Source organism: Lithobates pipiens, unplaced genomic scaffold, assembly GCF_037356315.1.
Source record: "Lithobates pipiens isolate NorthernLeopardFrog02 unplaced genomic scaffold, aLitPip1_a1.2 Scaffold_25, whole genome shotgun sequence".
In the NCBI taxonomy this organism is placed as follows: Eukaryota; Metazoa; Chordata; class Amphibia; order Anura; family Ranidae; genus Lithobates; species Lithobates pipiens.
In genome coordinates this window covers 177,133,833-177,154,109 of record NW_027507787.1, presented here as the reverse complement: position 1 = coordinate 177,154,109, position 20,277 = coordinate 177,133,833, and the positions used below count along the sequence as shown (strand labels likewise).

At 42.7% G+C, this 20,277-nt stretch overlaps 1 protein-coding gene across 1 annotated transcript in view; it reads left to right on the top strand.

Moving 5' to 3' along the window:
* BLNK (B cell linker) overlaps window positions 1-20,277 on the top strand; it is a gene marked incomplete in the record, with an annotated part of 346,417 nt that overhangs the window by 233,568 nt on the left and 92,572 nt on the right. The window contains 1 exon segment of the mRNA XM_077455234.1: window positions 18,407-18,472. Within this exon segment, the coding sequence (XP_077311360.1) occupies window positions 18,407-18,472 (66 nt within the window).

Sequence of the window (20,277 nt, the reverse complement as noted above, 5' to 3'; positions counted from 1 at the left end):
AGTTCCTCCACCTCAAACTCGCTCATCCATGTCTTTATGGACCTTGCTTTGTGCACTGATCCAAATGATTTGGTGGAGGGAGGATTATGGTGTGGAGTTGTTTTCCAGGGTTTGGGCTTGGCCCCTAAGTTCCAGTGAAGGGAACTCTTAAGGTGCCAGAATACCAAGACATTTTGGACAATTTTATCCTCCCTACTTTGTGAGAACAGTTTGGGGATGGCCCCTTCCTGTTCCAACATGACTGGGCACCACTGCACAAAGTAAGGTCCATAAAGACATGAATGAGTGAGTTTGGGGTAAAGAACTTGACTGGCCTACACAGTCCTGACCTCAACCCGATTAGAACACCTTTGGGGTGAATTAGACCAACATCAGTGCTTGACCTCACAAATGTACTCCTGGAAGAATGGTCAAACACTTCCATAGACACACTCCTCATCCTTGTGGACAGCCTTTGCAGAAGACTTGAAGCTGTTTTAGCTGCAAAGGGTGGACCAACTCAATATTGAACCCTACCAACAAAACAGGGTTGCTAATAAAGTTTGTGTGTGTGTGTGTGTAAATGCAGTCGTCCACATACTTTTGAAAATATAGTGTATGTTGCCTACTCGCCTGAAGAAAGGCTTTGTGAAGATAGCCGCCCCCCCACCAGAAATCTGTATTTTGGAAAGACATCGCTATTAATAAGATATATTTTTATGGCACTTTATCATAAGAATAAAGTTTTGGATGTTGGTAGGTAATATGTGGGGTCGTTTCCTTATATAAGTATGGATGGATGTACTGTGCAATAGAGTGCATTTTAATACTTTTGTACAATAAATGAAAGTAATTTAATATTTTTGTTCATGTTTCTTTTCTATAAAGAACACCTTGGACACTGCTTTGAGCATGTAACCCTTGCAGCTTATTTAAAGTGGTTGTAAACCCTTACAAACCACTTTGACCTACAGGTAAGCCTAGATTAAGGCTTACCTGTAGGTCCAAGAAATATCTCCCAAACCTATACGGTTTAGGAGATATTTGCCCGAAGACGGGCACCGCTGTCTACGGCGCATGCGCCGTAGACAGCGGTGCGCAGGCGCACTGAGCTTGGCATTCTCGATAACGAAGATGCCGCGCGTCTCGGCTCCCGTGCGCATGCGCGGGAGTGACATCATCGCGGCTTCGCCGAATGACAGCGGCGGAGCTGCGAGGCCCACCGAGAAGATGGATGCGCCGGACTACAGGGGGCAGCAGTGACTTCGCTGGCTCCTGTGTCAGGTAAGTGACACATAATAGGCTACTATGCAATGCATAGTAGTCCATTATGCTTTGCCTTTGCAGGGAATGAAAGAGGAAGTAAACTCATCAGGGTTTACTTCCTCTTTAAATCTACTTTGTTGCGTTATGTGCAAAACTTGTTATCTATTGGGGATTCTAACTAAGAAGTTTCTCCACTTGAGGTTTTTACCACCATCTCTACCCACAAATTCATTACAAAAGTGTTTCCTTTTTTTTTAGCTGAACACTCTAGTTATATACTTGGCCTATATTATGGTGGTGAGTGGTGACACCATTTGGGTTAGTAATGGCAATGTCTGTTGAGTGAACTGGGAATTAAGGTGAGGTTGTCTAGCCACAGACCCTGCAAGATATAAGAGGCCAACCACATTAAATAAAATTAGTTTACTTGGCGGCAGTGTACAGTGTAATGATGACTAATCAGCCGTATCCGTTTAAAGTGTAATGATAGATGCATTTTGCTTACGCTGGACTCTGCATATTGAAAATGCCTAAATATCAATGTTTGGTTTTCCAGAGTATTAGGAATTGGCCAGTGGTCAAATTTCTATAATGCTTTATAGACATTGGTTCTCTGACAATTGTGCGGTCATGCTACGTTGTACCCAAACAAAATGGATGTTTTTACCACAAATGGAGCTATCTTTTGGTGGTATTTGATCATCTCTGTGGTTTTTCATTTTTGCGCTATAAACAAAAAAAAATAGCGAACATTTTGAAAATAGAAACACAATATTTTGTACTTTTTTTTCTATAATAAATAGCACCATTTTTTTTTTTTTTTTTTTTTTATTAACCACTTTCAGACCGGACCATTTTGCTGGTAAATGACCAGAGGTCTTTTTACACTTTGGCACTGCGCTGCTTTAACTGGTAATTGCGCGGTCATGCAATGTTGTACCCAAACAAAATTTGCGTCCTTTTCTTCCCACAAATAGAGCTTTCTTTTGATGGTATTTGATTGCCTCTGCGATTTTTATTTTTTGCGATATAAACGTAAAAAGACCGCAAATTTTGAAAAAAAATGATATTTTCTACTTTTTGTTATTAGAAAAATCCAATAAACTCAATTTTAGTCATACATTTAGGCCAAAATGTATTCAGCCACATGTCTTTGGTAAAAAAAAAGTCAATAATTGTATATTTATTGGTTTGCGCAAAAGTTGTCACATCTACAAACTAAGGTACGTTTTCTGGAATTTACGCAGCTTTTAGTTTACGACTGCCTATCTCATTTCTTGAGGTGCTAAAATGGCAGGGCAGTACAAAACCCCCCCAAATGACCCCATTTTGGAAAGTAGACCCCCTAAGAAAATTGATAAGAGGCATGTTGAGCCCATTGAATATTTTATTTTTTTGCCTCAAGCGATTGAATAATGACAAAAAAAAAATTTTTTTTTTTTTTTTTACACAAAGTTGTCACTAAATGATATATTGCTCACACATGCTATGGGCGTATGTGAAATGACACCCCAAAATAAATTCTGCTGCTTCTCCTGAGTACGGGGATACCACATATGTGGGACTTTTTGGGAGCCTAGCCGCGTACGGGGCCCCGAAAACCAAGCACCGCCTTCAGGCTTTCTAAGGGCGTAAATTTTTGAGTTCACTTCTCACTACCTATTACAGTTTTGAAGGCCATAAAATGCCAAGATGGCACAAAACCCCCACAAATGACCCCATTTTAGAAAGTAGACACCCCAAGCTATTTGCTGAGAGGCATGTTGAGTTCATGGAATATTTTATATTTTGCCACAAGTTGCGGGAAAATTACAAACTTTTTTTTTTTTTTTTTTTTTTTCACAAAGTTGTCACTAAATGATATATTGCTCACACATGCCATGGGCATATGTGAAATGACACCCCAAAATAAATTCTGCTGCTTCTCCTGAGTACGGGGATACCACATATGTGGGACTTTTTGGGAGCCTAGCCGCGTACGGGGCCCCGAAAACCAAGCACCGCCTTCAGGCTTTCTAAGGGCGTAAATATTTGACTTCACTCCTCACTACCTATTACAGTTTTGAAGGCCATAAAATGCCAAGATGGCACAAAACCCCCACAAATGACCCCATTTTAGAAAGTAGACACCCCAAGCTATTTGCTGAGAGGCATGTTGAGTCCATGGAATATTTTATATTTTGCCACAAGTTGCGGGAAAATTACAAACTTTTTTTTTTCACAAAGTTGTCACTAAATGATATATTGCTCACGCATGCCATGGGCATATGTGAAATGACACCCCAAAATAAATTCTGCTGCTTCTCCTGAGTACGGGGATACCACATATGTGGGACTTTTTGGGAGCCTAGCCGCGTACGGGGCCCCGAAAACCAAGCACCGCCTTCAGGCTTTCTAAGGGCGTTACAGTTTTGAAGGCCATAAAATGCCAAGATGGCACAAACCCCCCCCAAATGACCCCATTTTGGAAAGTAGACACCCCTAAATTTAGGGGTACACTAGTGAGACTAGGTAATAAATGGCGGGTGCCCTGAAACTATAAAAAAATAACTAACCAACCAGCGTCACCTGTAACAGTTATATGGTGATCACTGGTGAAAGGGTTAACTAGGGGGCAATCAGGGGGCTTTATGCGGTAGTATATGGGGGTCCCTGGCGCTATAAAAAGCTGCGGCGAACCTAAATACCTACCTGCCTAACTAGCGTCACCTGTGACACTAATACAGCGATCAGAAAAACGATCGCTTATTAGGCTGGGTTCACACTGGAGCGATGCGGGAACGCCACGAATGCGCGGCGGGTTCCCGCATCGCATGCCTCCCGGCGGCAGTTCACACTGCCCTATGCGAACTGCTGGGAGTGTCAGTGAAATGTTACTGACACCCCCAGATCAGTTCGCATATCGCAGTGCGATCTGCAAACTCGGATCGCATGGTGTGAACACCCATGCGATCCGATTCTGCTGCGGGCCAAAAAAAGGGTCCCGTGCGAATTTGCGGCGGGTGCGGCGGGTGTGGCGGGTGCGGCGGGTGCGGCGAATGGCTGAACTCGAATCGCACAGAGATCGGATGTGATTTGCACTGCAGTGCGGTGCGAATCACATCCGTTCTCAAACCGCTGCAATCTGAACCCAGCCTTAGTGACACTGGCGACGGGGGGTGATCACGGGGTTAAACCTTTATTGGGGGGGTTAGGGGGGTACCTTAGAACTAAAGGGGGCTAACCCTAACTGCCCTAACAGTTATTAGTCACAAATGACACCCGCCGGGTGATCAGGGGGTTAAACCTTTATTAGGTAATAAATGGCGGGTGCCCTGAAACTATAAAAAAATAACTAACCAACCAGCGTCACCTGTAACAGTTATATGGTGATCACTGGTGAAAGGGTTAACTAGGGGGCAATCAGGGGGCTTTATGCGGTAGTATATGGGGGTCCCTGGCGCTATAAAAAGCTGCGGCGAACCTAAATACCTACCTGCCTAACTAGCGTCACCTGTGACACTAATACGGCGATCAGAAAAATGATCGCTTATTAGGCTGGGTTCACACTGGAGCGATGCGGAAACGCCGCGAATCCGCGGCGGGTTCCCGCATCGCATGCCTCCCGGCGGCAGTTCACACTGCCCTATGCGAACTGCTGGGAGTGTCAGTGAAATGTTACTGACACCCCCAGATCAGTTCGCATATCGCAGTGCGATCTGCAAACTCGGATCGCATGGTGTGAACACCCATGCGATCCGATTCTGCTGCGGGCCAAAAAAAGGGTCCCGTGCGAATTTGCGGCGGGTGCGGCGGGTGTGGCGGGTGCGGCGGGTGCGGCGAATGGCTGAACTCGAATCGCACAGAGATCGGATGTGATTTGCACTGCAGTGCGGTGCGAATCACATTCGTTCTCATAAACCGCTGCAATGTGAACCCAGCCTTAGTGACACTGGCGACGGGGGGTGATCACGGGGTTAAACCTTTATTGGGGGGGTTAGGGGGGTACATTAGAACTAAAGGGGGCTAACTCTAACTGCCCTAACAGTTATTACAGTCACAAATGACACCAATGCAAAAAAAAAAAAAATGACATTGGTGTCACTGTGACTGGGGGGCAGGGGTAATTGGGGGGGTGATCGGGGGGTAAAGGGGGGGTGTGAGTGTGCCTGACATGTTCTACTGTGTGTGTAGAGTGTTGGTGCAACTCACCGATCCGCTCTCCTCCGTGTCGGAACGGAAAATACCGACACGGAGGAGAGAATACATCACTTCCTCTCCTGTGTTTACATTACAGGAGAGGAAGTGATGTCACGGGGGATTTCCATTCGTCGAGAGCGATCGCGAGGGGGTGGCCATGAATGAATGGCCGCCCCCTCATCCCGGATCGCTCTCGAAGAAATGCCGACCGCCGCAGGCACCGGGGGGGGGCCCGATCGGGCCCCCCACCCGCGGGCAGGCAGGGACTTATATATACGCCCATATGCCTGCCCGTGCCATTCTGCCGACGTATATCGTCGTGCGGCGGTCGGCAAGTGGTTAAAGAAAGATAATTTTTTCCTCAGTTTAGGCGGATATGTATACTTCTACATGTTTTTTGTAATAAAAATCTCAAAAAGCCTATATTGATTGGTTTGCTCAAAAGCCTACAAAATAGGGGATAGATTTATAGCATTTTTATTATAATTTTTTACATTTTTTTTTTTACTAGTAATGGCAGCAATCTGATTTTTTATTTATTTTTCTGAGACTGCGACATTATGGTGGACACATCGGACACTTTTGACACATTTTTGGGTCGATTGACAATTATACAGCGATCAGTGCTATAAAAATGCACTGATTACTGTATAAATGCCACTGGCAGGGAAGGGGTTAACTGTGTACCCTATGTGTGTGTTCTAACCGTGGGTAATGGGACTGACTATAGAAGATGAGAGATCATGGTTCCCAACTCGTAGGAACTCATGATCTCTCTCTCTCCTTTCAGAACTGGGATGTGTGTGTTTACACACACACACACACACACACATCCCTTTTCTGCCTCTTGTGCCTGCAATCGCTCGTGGCCAGCAGTCATCACAAAAGCTTGTGGCCGGCGCATGCAAGCCCCTGCTATCCGGCTAAAAAGGGATTGATGTACAGCTACAACAGTTCGCGGGATCGTGCTGACCTGGCACAGTATAATTACGGCAGTTGGTCTATAAAGACAGCCAAATAGCACACAGAAGATAATGCCTGCATCAGGGAGGGACGATGACCGTTGGAAGGAAGTATTGATCCCTTTAATTCAACTTTAAAAATGCTCATTCCCCTATCCTAACACTTATGCTGTAAGAAAGATGTACTGTATATACTTATTTTTGGGCCACTCCAGTCTAGTCACATGGTCCCTTGTGTCATGCAGAGGATCAGGGAGACTACTCAACAATGGCTAGGTTTGCTTGGGAACTGTGACGTCACTAGGGTTGCCACCTGTCGGGGATTCACCTGGAAGTCTGGGTTTTGAATCATGTGTTCGGGTTTTAGTCCCACTAAAACCCAGGTACATTATTTAGACATAAATTTAGCTTGGTGCATTGCCTGACAGGAGGGTGAGGGGGCACTATGTGTGCCACATTACTATTTTCTCTTTGGTGCACCCAAAGGTGTCCCCGGGTCTGCTACAATCCTATAATGTATACTAAAGAAAAATTGCTGTGCGGCGCTAAAGTGTGCGGGTTTGGCTGGAAGAAAAAGTGGCAACCCTAGACACCACCCATAGGGTTCAATAGCCTATTCCAGTGATGGCGAACCTTGGCACCCCAGATGTTTTGGAACTACATTTCCCATGATGCTCATGCACTTTGCAGTGTAGTGGAGCATCATGGGAAATGTAGTTCCAAAACATCTGTGGTGCCAAGGTTCGCCATCACTGGCCTATTCGTTATCAGCACCCCCTCCTCTCCCCTGCTGCCACCACTGACTGAGGCAGGAGAGCGGGATCACATGACCAGACCCGAGTGGACTGGAAACAGGCAAGTACACAGGTTAGTTAGGAGGGGGAGAGGTAGCTTTAACCCAGAAGTCTACTTTAAAACTGATATTTTCAGCCTGTGAACTATTAAAAATAACATAGAAAATCCTATTTATTAAATAGGTCATTTATAAATTTAGGCAGAACAAAAGCTAGTGTTTCTCCTGATAATATGGGTGATAAGACGTGTTTTGAAAACAGACATCCATCCCCATTACAAGGCAATGGATAGACAAGGAATTCAGTACTTGGCTGGTTGTGTTATGTACAGTACCAACACACCAAAACAATCCTAGCATTGTGCCCAGTGTTTTTATAGACATGCCCAGACGGGTACAAATAAAGGAATAGTAATGACGCTCGGCTCTGTAAGTTCAAATGATCCTTTGCTTATTAAATCTTTCTTAGGTAAACAAAGCATTCATTAAATCCTGAAAGGGAAATGCTGCATTAGTCATTGTCAGATCTGTGAGAGCTAAGAACAAAGTTTTGTCCATTTCTGCCCTGAGCTGCTCCTGAGTTCAGGCCAGTCAACTGCGTGTGTGGTGTACAGCAATGCTGAAATACCGGCTTAAAGTGACTTCACTCTTCCAATCAACATTGACTATTTTTAACTTTTTCTGAAATTTTTTTGTAAAAATCTATTCTTTTTGCTAGAGAATTACACCAAACAAGTGTTTTTTTTTTTTTTTTTTTGGAGAGGCCCTAGAGAATAAAATGGTGATCGTTAAAATTTGTTATGTCACGGTTTTTGCGCAGCGGTTTTTTTTCCTTGTTTTTTTTTTTTTTTGGAGGAAAAAATACACTTTATTTAAAATGTAATTAATTTATAAAAAAAAACACAATATATACCACAATTTTTCGGTAAAATATGAAAGATGTTATGCCAAGTAAATATAACTAACATCTTATGCTTTAAAACTGTGCAGGCTCGTGGCATGACACTAAACTATCGTATTTTAAAATCTCCATAGGTGACGCTTTTAGGCTGGGTTCACACCATTGCTAATTAGAAATGGGATTCTCGCATCCAATTCGCAATAGCAGGAGATTTTGACAAGCTCTCTTTGGAGCCGGTTCACATATCTTCGGAGCAGGTCCAGTGCGTTTTGCAGAAAAATGATGTGCGTCTTTTGGTCCGTTTTGAAGTGCGAATTCAGCCCAAAATTTGGGCTGAAATCGAACCTGAAATGGAGAACCAGCACGCATCGGACCCCTGCTGTAAGACAGATCCATCTTAGGTGTGAACCGAGCTTTAAACATTTCTACAGGTTACAAGTTTGGAGTTACAGAGGAGATCTAGTGCTAAAATTCTTATTCTTGCTCTGATGTTCACGGCGATACCTCACAGTGTTGTGCGAACATGGTTTACATATGTGGGCGTGACCTACGTATGCGTTATCCACTACACGTGAGCACAGGGGGATAGGGGTGCTTTAGATTTTATTTTTATCTATTTTATTACTTTTTTTTGTTCACTTTTTATCTGTTCCTTTAAAAAAATGGTTACTTTTATTGCTATTGCAAGGAATGTAAACATCCCTTGGGATAACAACAAAGCATGACTGGTTCTCTTTATGGAGAAATCTGGGGTCTAAAAGTCCTCTAAATCTCTCTTCTACCTTTTTAAAAACAAAAGATCCAAAAAAAAAAAAAAAAAAAGTTTTGATTATTTGCTTTAAAAATAAATAAATTAAAAAAAAAAGGGGGGGGGGGGAGGGCGGCTTGTTTACATGGCAGAAAACAAAACACTCTTGCGCACAAGTGCATACCAGATGGACTAGATGTCATAGTGGATAATGCCTCAGGCCTTGCTGCCCTCAAGGAAAGGGGTATCCTAACAGTCAAAGAGAGAAGAAAGAAAACAAGGGCGATCCAGCCTTGTGCAATATCCTTAGATAGATTTTATTAGAAATAAAATGGGAAACTACTCGCAAATGTATGGACGAAAACTTGTGATACAAATAGTCTCCAAATGATAGCAATTGGTAAAAGTGACGACAGACACCAGATCGTAACAGAGGAGATTACAGGGGTCACTGGCAGTTGGCACGTTTCGAAGGATTACCTTGTTCCTCAGAGCCCACCAGTGGGCCAGCGCAATGAGCATCAGCATGGAGGCTTATAGTTTCAGCTGGAAGTACAGTGTATGTAATGGGAGGACAAGGGCAGAGTTCTGTCACCCTATAGCAGTAATGACAAACCTTGGCACCTCAGATGTTTTGGAACTACATTTCCTATGGTTTCAAAAAAGAAGGAAAGGAGGGCAAAGAGGTAACAAACCTCAGCGATTTTTAACGGTGTTGGGTATGGAGGTCAAAAACTCATCAATTAGAATTAAAATTGAATTATGTATTTAATAAAGAGATAAAAATATGAGAGAAATTTTATTTACGCCCATATCAAAAAATATTTATTTTTAATATAGCAAAATAAAACAAAGCAATACCACTAACGACGTGTTTCACTCAGTAGAGTTTCTTAAGAGAGATAGATGGTGTGACTCTTTAAATACTAAGAATAGAAAACCGTTTGAATGAATATCTCGTGAACGCATTGAAGAAACAATCCATAGACATGACTAAACATGCAGAATTGGCATAGACACAAAACGGTGTTTATATATATATATATATATATATATATATATATATATATTATATATATATATATATATATATATATATATATATATATATATATATATATATATATATAAATATTATATATCAGTTCCATATGGATGTAAACGCGACAATAAGATCAATCAAAGCATCTGTCATCCCATCCATCCAGCATGTAAGCCAGGACTGCTTTCAGAGAGGGACTAACAAAGTGATATTTCTAAAAAGAAATATGCAGAACATATAAAGTAAATAAACTTAGTGAGGCACATATAAATGTGCAGTGGGAATTGACTAAATTAGCCAATGCTCACCAAAAAAAAGGGAATTACCTTGTGTTTGGATAAGGTTGAATCAATGAATGAGACTGATCTTAGATCAACCTGCGGGTTGACCGAAAAAAATCTAACAGATTACGCCACCCACAATCTAGCAACAGTGAAGATGGAAAAATCCCCTCTACTGGACTACTGGATTCTGCCACCTGCCGCTGCCGGCTATCATAATACCTGAACAGCGGCTGCATCTTATTATAAAGACCTAAAGGGAGAAGGGGGCTGGTTAGAGGGTCATCAAGGAGATGGATGTAGGGCACAGAGTGTTCGTGTGTACTTTACCCCTTTGGGGTAAACCTGGAACTTAGCTGGACCCTAGATAAGAATAAAGTAGAAAAACATGGCAGGATATTTCCAAAACAGTTTCATGAGCACCACAGTATGCCTCCCGTAACTCTAGGACAAGCTGTGCTCAAGTTCCAATGTGTATATGCAGCATTTTACCATATTGTTTGAAAAAAAGACTATGGCTATGAAAAAGATATGGATGGGCAGTACAGTGGCTAAATGGTTAGAACTTCTGCCTGTAAGCCCTAGGGTCATTGGTTGGAATCCCAACCACAGCAGTACCTGCATGGAGTTTGTTCCTGTAACTGTGTGGTTTCCTCCTGGTACTCCGGTTTCCTCCCACACTCCAAAGACTTGATGGTAAATTAATTTAATCCGGTCTAAATTGGCCTTGTTATATGTATGTGAGGGACCCTAGATTGTATGCTCCTTGAAGGCAGGGACTGATGTGAATGTATAGTAAATATGTAAAGTGCTGCATAAGTTGACAGCACTATACAAGTACCTGTAATAAATACAATTGACCATGTCTTAAATTTGTAAAATGATGCAGAGAATTTCAGTAAGGTTTTAAATTGACAAGTACCTGTATGGTGTGTTCAATGGGGGCTACGGGTATGTTAAGCTCAGCTTGGTGAGAACGTCTATGCAGTTATCGGGTAATGATTTTTGCTGCTGCTACAAATCCTGGACTGGTCATTTATTCTTTCTAAGACGTTTACAGCACAGCTAATTCCCGTGTAAACTTTAAAAAAAAAAGTTTTTATTGAACAAATCAGTATTACAATACAGTCAGCTTCCGACAATCAAATATTAGTTACAGTATCAGTTTGAGATATCCACTTTCAGATGCCGAGTGTAAACTTTACTTCTGGTTTGGGTCAGGAATAAAGGGCGGCCTAATGGTTGACGACCGGCTTGCTTGGCGGTGGTTGGAAAGATTCCCCTGGGTGCACATGCCTAGCAACCTGGACTCCCATGTCTCATGAACCTCGAGTGTCTGGACCCACTGTGCACACGCTTAGCAACCTGGACTCCCATGTCTCATGAACCTCGAGTGTCTGGACCCACTGTGCACACGCTTAGCAACCTGGACTCCCATGTCTCATGAACCTCGAGTGTCTGGACCCACTGTGCACACACCTAGCAACCTGGACTCCCATCTCTCATGAACCTCGAGTGGACCCACTGTGGAAAAAGCCTGGGATCACTGGAGGTCTCTCTCAGAATTGCATAAACGAATGATTCCCAACATGGCCTGAGGGCCAAAATGAGTATGGAGCCTGATGAAGTAGTGAACCACAGGGATGGTTATAAGGGATTCAGATCCATCATTACTAAAAATAAAAAATTTAGACTGTAGGGCTTTGTGAGGAAAGTGGCCTACAAAAAACCTGCTGCAAGTTGGCATTAAATGAATTCCCAATCAGATAGTTACCACAGAAGAGTTGATAGCACCATGGTCATAGTCTGTTAGGCCGCGTACACACGCGGGGACTGTTCGCCCAACTTTGTCCGCTGAACAGTGTTTCGGCGGACAGTCCGCTCGTGTGTGGGCTTTCAGCGGACAGTTTCAGCGAACAGTCCGCTGAACAAGGTTTTTCGGAAATTCCGAAAAACTGTCCGCTGAAACTTTGTTTCAGCGAACAGTCCCCTCGTGTGTAGGCTTGTTCGTCAAACTAAGTTCCGCGCATGCTCAGAAAGGATTTACACGCCGAAAGTTATAATGCAGTGTATAGGACGTCGTATTTTTCGTCCCGTCGTACGTGCCGTTCACGTCATCGCGCACTGTTTCAGCAAACTGTTCGTTCGTCGTGTGTGGCCATGTCCGTCCATGCTAATTTTGAGCGGACTGTTTGCTGAAACTGTTTGACGGACAAAGTTGGGCGAACAGTCCCCGCGTGTGTACGCGGCCTTACAGTACATTCTATCTTATTTGATGCTAACTCCAAGTATGGCCAATGTAACCTAAGGCTGCTTCAAGTTATTTTATTTCCAGGATTCATTGTTTCCTCCAGCTATCGTTTTCATTTCTGGCTACCTCAAAATGTATTCAAACTTAATGTAGGAGTCTAATAGAGAATTAAACTCACTTTCCAGCGTGGGTCTTTCTGAATACTGCTATTAAACAGCAGAAAAATTACAAATAGTAGATTTCTTTGCTTTCATTTCCCTAAATACGTTTCCTGCTTATCTGCCAGGTGCACTTCATGAATGCAGCTCAGACATGAAATTTATACCGAGCCTTTCTGTCATTACCAACTTCATCTGATTTATCTAATAGTAATCTTTATTCTAGACTGGAGATTCTCACAGCAAACCTTCTTCTAGTTTTTTTTTTTTTTTCTTTCGTTTTTCTGCCTTTTTACCATTACTGAGAACTAATTCTTTGCCCTGTCTTTTTGGTCACAGCTTTCTTTTTACATCTTGTTAATTAATAAAAATTTAAAAATGTGGTCCCTCGTGCTACTAAGTGAACAATAACTAAGGACCCTTTCACACTGGGGCAGGAGGAGCTTCGGCGGTAAAGCTATTCTACAGAGGCGCTTTGCCGGCGGTATAACTGGACTGCCCCATTGATTTCAATGGCCAGGATTGGTGAAAGAGTGGTGTATACACGGCTCCTTCACCGCTCCACAGATTCTGCTAACAGGACTTTTTTTTATCGTCCTGCTAGTGCACCGCTCCAGTATGAAAGCCCTCGGGGGGGGGGGGGGGGGTGTTTCACATTGGAGAGATAGCAGCGGCTGTTTCAGGTCGGTTTGCAGGCGCTATTTTTAGCACAATAGCGCCTGCAAAACAAGCCAGTGTGAAAGGGGTCAAACTAACTAATTAATGTGAAAATGCTGCTGGACCTAAAGTGAACACAATGCACAAAACAATATAAAATGAGGGAGGGGGATCCATGCAAATTCCTAGGTGATCATAATCTAAAAATTAAATAATTCAGTAATAGAGTCCAATGAAGTACGTATAACACAAACAAAGTGTTCAAACATGTGAGAGTGAAGTTGCTCTTCTGAAAAGTGATAACAAATTCTTCTTAACCGCTTGCCGACCGCCTCACGCCGATATGTCAGCCGAAGGGTTCTTTCAGGCAAACTAACGTACTTGTATGTTGCCCTTTAAGAGGCGGCCTGTGGGCACGCGTGTGCCCACGGTAAGCCCCATGAGTTGGGTTGCGGGCCCCGCAGACTCCAAAGATACCCGCGATCGTCTCACGGAGAGAAAGAACAGGGAGATGCTAATTTAAACAAGCATCTCCCCATTCTGCCTAGTGACAGTGTCACTGATCTCTGCTCCCTGTGATCGGGAGCAGAGATCAGTGACGTGTCACACGTAGCCGTGCCCCCCACCGTTGGGGGGAGAATCACTCCCCAGGACACACTTAAAGTGGTTGTATACCCTTTTTTGTAACTTTTACCTACAGGAAAGCCTATAATAAGGCTTACCTGTAGGCAAAAAAAAAATATCTCCTAAACCTGTACGGTTTAGGAGATATTCCCCTCAGTATGCGCCGCTGACTGCAGCGGCACATGCGCACGAGGGGATTCTCGGCCTGAAAATCCGTCAGTGGCCGGCGGCCGGAAAGAAATCTCCCGCGCGCATGTGCGGGAGTGACGATATCGTGGCTCCGGCCACTCACAGCGCCGGAGCCGCGATACCCGGAAGAAACGCAGAGGGAGCATGTCAGCTCCCTCGGCGTGGATCGTGCCAGATGTCGGGGCCTCGTTCTAAGGTAAGTATTTCATAATGAGCTAGTATGCGGTGCATACTAGCTCATTATGCCTTTTGCTTTGCAGGTGTTAAAAAAAAAATAGCGGGTTTACTACCGCTTTAACATCTACACTGCCCCCTAGTGGTTAACCCCTTCACTGTCAGTGTCATTTACACAGTAATCAATGCATTTGTATAGCACTGATTGCTGTATAAATGACAATGGTCCCAAAAATGTCAGATGTGTCCACCATAATGTCGCAGTCACGATAAAAATCGCTGATCGCCGCCATTACTAGTTTAAAAAAAATTGTGGGCCTGACATCTGCGACAAGCCACCGGATTCATTATTGTGACCCTTGCTTTTCCATCCTGGTGGCTCCTCCTGGAGATCTGGTTATCATCTCAGGATTGAGAGTTGAAGTACATCGGTTGATATTAACCCGCCGTCATCTGAACTTCATGGTGTTATTGTTTACACATTTCTTCACAATATATCAACAATGGCAATGGGTTTTTATATGGCTTTTACATATTTTTACTATCTCCTCACCATTTGATAGATGTTTTTAATTATTCTAAGTGTGCATTTAATAAATTAACTTTACTTGACATATCATTTTGCAACGTTTTTTACGCTGGTCCCATAAAGCGCTGCATTTGTTTTATATGTTCTGTTGTCCACCTTTTACAGTGGTTGGCACTGGCAGCTGCACTGGGTTTCGGCTTTCTCTCACGTTCTCCAGGATATGCCCACCTTTATAGATGACTGAGAGTTTTAGCGCTCAAGGACTCATTTGTTTTCTTCATTGATGATCCGCTGCTCCTTCAGACTTTACAGTGACACAGTACAACTCCAGTTCCAACCTCCTCTGCTGCCTCTTCCAGCCATGTCTCCTCAAGAGAAAATCCCATTTTAGTTTTAGTCGTATGTTAATCATCTGAATTGTTTTAGTTTTAGCCATATTTTAGTTGACTAAAATAGTGTTACATAGTTACATAGTTAGCCAGGTTGAAAAAAGACACAAGTCCATCCAGTTCAACCTTAAAAACAAATAAATAAAATAAAAAATAATCGTACAATCCAGATACCCAATTTTATGCCCACAATTGATCCAGAGGAAGGCGAAAAAAAAACCCAGCAGAGCATGCTCCAATTTACTACAGCAGGGGAAAAAATTCCTTCCTGATCCCCCAATAGGCGATCGGATTTTCCCTGGATCAACTTTACCTATGTTAGTACCTAGTTATATTACGTACCATCAGGAAAGTATCCAAGCCTTTCTTAAAGCAATCTACTGAACTGGCCAGAACCACCTCTGGTGGGAGTCTATTCCACATTTTCACTGCTCTAACTGTGAAGAAACCTTTCCGTACTTGAAGCTGAAATCTCTTTTCCTCTAGACGTAAAGAGTGCCCCCGTGTCCTCTGGGTTGACCGTACAGAGAACAACTCAACACCAAGTTCACTATATGGACCCCTAATATATTTGAACATGTTAATCATATCCCCCCTTAATCTCCTCTTCTCAAGAGTGAATAAATTTAGTTCCTCTAATCTCTCCTCATAGCTGAGTTCCTCCATGCCTCTTATCAGTTTGGTTGCCCTTCTCTGCACTTTCTCCAGTTCCCCGATATCCTTTTTGAGAACTGGTGCCCAAAACTGAACGGCATATTCCAGGTGAGGTCTTACTAATGATTTGAACAGGGGCAAAATTATATCTCTTTCTCTGGAGTCCATACCTCTCTTAATACAAGAAAGGACTTTGCTCGCTTTGCAAACAGCAGCTTGGCATTGCATGTTGTTATTGAGCTTATGGTCTACCAAAACCCCCAGATCCTTCTCCACTATGGATTCCCCCAGTTGTACTCCCCCTAGCATGTATGATGCATGCATATTCTTAGGCCCCAAGTGCATAACTTTACATTTATCAACATTAAACCTCATCTGCCACATAGTCGCCCAATTAGACAGTGTATTGAGGTCGGCTTGTAAATTGGAGACATCCTGTAAAGACGTTATTCCACTGCATATCTTGGTGTCATCTGCAAAGACAGAAATATTACTTTTGATGCCAGACCCAATATCATTTATAAAGATGTTAAAAAGTAAGGGTCCCAACACTGAACCTTGGGGTACACCACTGATAACCTTAGACCATTCAGAGTAAGAGTCATTAACCACGACTCTTTGAATTCTGTCTTCTAGCCAATTTTCTATCCATTTACAAACTGATATTTCCAAACCTGTAGACTTTACCTTACACATGAGCCGTGTGTGCGGAACTGTATCGAATGCTTTTGCAAAATCCAAGTATACCACGTCCACTGCCACCCCTCTGCCCAAGGTTTTACTTACCTCCTCATAAAAAGAAATCAGATTTGTCTGACAACTTCTGTCTTTCATGAATCCATGCTGTCTGTTGCTTAAAGTGTTATTGTTCAGCAAGAACTCGTCGATGTGGTCTTTTATTAAACGCTCCAGTATCTTCCCAGCTAATTTTGTTTAATTTTGTAAACAAAAATATTTTTGTTTGAAGGAATTAACACTGTCCAGCAGGGGGTGCTCTAAACTCCTTTTCAGGTGCTGCAAAGTTTTCAGTAACCAAGAGTGTTGTAATGCCCCATACACGCGGTCGGATTTTGGCCGAAACTTGTCTTGCATACACAAGGTCGCACAAAGTTGTTGGAAAATCCGATCGTTTGGAATGAGGGGACGTAAATCAAGTACAACAGGACTACGTAGAAGCCAGTAGTCAATAGCTTTCGTCTCCAAATCTTTTCTGAGCATGCGTGGCACTTTTTGCGTCGGAACTCTCTACACACGATCGGAAAAAGTCAGATTGGATTTTGTTGTCGGAAAATTTTAGATCCAGCTCTCAAACTTTTTCCGTCGGAAACTCCGACAGAAAAAGTCCGATAGAGCCCACACTCGAGTGGATTTTCCAACAATATAATCCGATCAGACTTTTTCCATCGGAATTTCCAACCGTGTGTTTGGGGCATATGAGGGAAATGATGAACACACCCCACTTTATGTACTCTTATGCCGCTTACACACGAGCAGACTTTTCAACGGACTAGGTCCGACTGTCTTTCCGACGGACTTTCGACTGAGTTCTGACAGACTTTGCGAATGAATGAACTTGGCCACACACAATCACACTAAAGTCTGACAGATTTGAACATGATGACGTGCGACTGGACTAGAATAAGGAAGTTTGAAGCCAGTAGCCAATAGCTGCCCTAGCGTCGCTGTTTGTCCATCGGACTAGCATACAGACGAGCGGATTTTTCGATAGGAACTGGATCCGGCGGAAAAATTTGAAACATGTTCCATTTCTAAAGTCTGTCGGATTTTTGCAAATCAAAAGTCCGCTGCAGCCCACACACGATCGAATAGTCCGCCGGAATCGTTCCGTCGGACCTTTGATGTCAAAGTCCGCTCATGTGTACGGGGTATAATAGGGATACTGAGGCTGTCAGTTACCTGCTATGGCCTGCGAGGGGGCGTCTCCTCAGATTTTCTGGTGTTGACATTACCTCTTAGAAGTGACTCTTCCAAACAGAAGGTTTGGAAGATGAAGGTTACAGATGAAGGTTACAGTAAAGATAATTTTAATTATCTAATTTTAATAATTTTTAGATCATTTTTTAATTTAAAGATATTTTTTTTTTTTACACACAGGTAAGCCTATAATAAGACTTACCCATAGGTAAAATGAATATCTCTTAAACGTGCACTGTTTAGGAGATAATCATCCTGCACGCAGCCCCTGACGTCATATTGTGCTGGACCTTCAAAGCTTCTTGCAAGAACAGAGATACATCATCGCAGCTCTGGCCACTCACAGCATCAGAAGAAAGCCCGCAGGAAGATGTCAGCCCTCTCAGTGGTGACTGCCTGCCACTGGAAGGGCTTCATTCTAAGGTAAGTATTTCATAATGTGCTAGTATACGATGCATACAAGCACATTATGCCATTGTCTTACAGGTGTTTTTTTTTTTTTTTTTTTTTATTCTGCAGCGGTTTACTACCACTTTAAGTACAACATTAATTTTTTCTTCTTGAGTTTAGATACACTTTGTCTAATGTGATAACTCATATTTGCCAAAATAATTTTTTAATGCTCAAAAGTATAAATTTTCTTACAGTTCTTCACAAATACCGATTCCAACCACATCTTTTCTTTCTTATAATAGGCAGATTCAGAAAATGGTGCATGACCTAAAGAATAATGATGGTGGAATTATGCAAAAGATAAAAAGGTAAGCCATGTTCTAAACTAGGTCTCTCATTAGAAAAATGTTTTTAAAATGTTTTATTTCCTCAATTACTGTGTTCTTTTATTCTAGTGTATAAAAATGGCAGATTGCATGGATAAGACTCATATAAAAGCTTTTATTTCAGTTTTTCAGAAATATTTTCCCTAAGAGCCCGTTCACACAGGGGCAACTCGGGATCCGACTTAAGTCGCCCTGTTGAGAAAATCAATGTTGGCTAATGAAGCCGTCTTAATGTACACTACAGCAATCGCTCCGACTTCAAAAAAGTTTCCTGTACTACTTCAATCCGACTTCTAGGCGACTTGTACCCATTAATTTCAATGTTATTTGATTATGTTATTCTACCAATATACAGGGCCATTTTTAAGGCAGGGCAAAAGGGGCAGCTGCCCTAGGCCCTGTCATTGTTGTGGGGCCCAAAGCAGCTGCTTCATACTTGCCAACTATCCTGGCTTAAATTCCCTCGCCCTTTGTGGTTTTAGTCCTGTGCTGTGTCCCAGATGACTCACCTGGAGACCTTGTGTTTACATGTAAATTACCGGCATTCATATGTAAATAGAGGCTGGCGGCATTGAAATGTACATCATGCCCCCCTAAGGTCATATCCACAGTAATCTCTAGCAACCAATCAACAAGCAGAAATAATGTGCTGTAACCTCTAGCAACTAACCAGTGAGCTGTAATGTGTTCTGTAACCTCTAGCAACCAGTCAGTGAGTGGTAATGATACACTGAAACCTCTGGCAACCAATCGCAATAGCTGCCTGATCTGATTCAGTAAACTGATTTTGAGTCTAGCTGCTATTTATTGTATGTCTCAGAGCAGGTGGAGAGCGAGACTGCATGGGGAGGGGGCCCCCAAGAAAAGTTTTGCCCAGGGTCCAATCAATATTAAAGACGGCCCTGCCAATATACAAAATGATGACATCATCTTTATATGTACCGTATAAAACATGTATGCAGCTAAATGTTTCCAGTATATACATTCTTGAAAACAACAGCATGGAAATTTCAATAACTTTACAGATTGTTTCCTAAGCCTTACACCATTATGGGTTCCATATTGTGCACTATTGAGAGCTACACACCTGAAATCACTATGAAATTTTAAATGAAGGACCCATGTAATAAACCAGCGGCTCTAGATGAACTGTTGTCCATAGTTGGTTCCAAGCCTTATTTTCAATGGAAGTGATGACAGGAGAATATCTTCTGACTCACAAGAGTTTGTTTACCTTTACAATAACCTTGCCCATGTATTCCAGTGTGTATTATACATTCAAAAATACTGCTCGGGTATTGAATAAGAAGCTGTTTTTCAAAATCATACCTGAGGGCCATGTGTGACCTTTCCTAAGCTCATCTTAAAAACTCCTAGATAAGATAATCCCATACACCTTAAACCTGAGCCCCATCTCATTTGGGCGGCACAGTGGTGTAGTGCTTAGCACTCTCACCTAGCAGTAAAAAGGGTCGCTGGTTTGAATCCCAACCACGACACTACCTGCCTGGAGTTTGCATGTTCTCCCTGTGCCTGCGTGGGTTTCCTCCGGGTACTCCGGTTTCCTCCCACACTCCAAAGACATGCAGGTAAGTTAATTGGCTTCTGTTCAAAATTGGCCCTAGTATGTGAATGGGGACCTTGGATTGTGGGCTACTTGAGGGTAGGGACTGATGTGAGTGTACAATGTACAGGGAAAATTTTAGACACTCACTCAGGTTGAACTGGATGGACTGGTGTTTTTATTCAACCTTACTAACTATGCAACTATCTAGATCCAGCAAAGT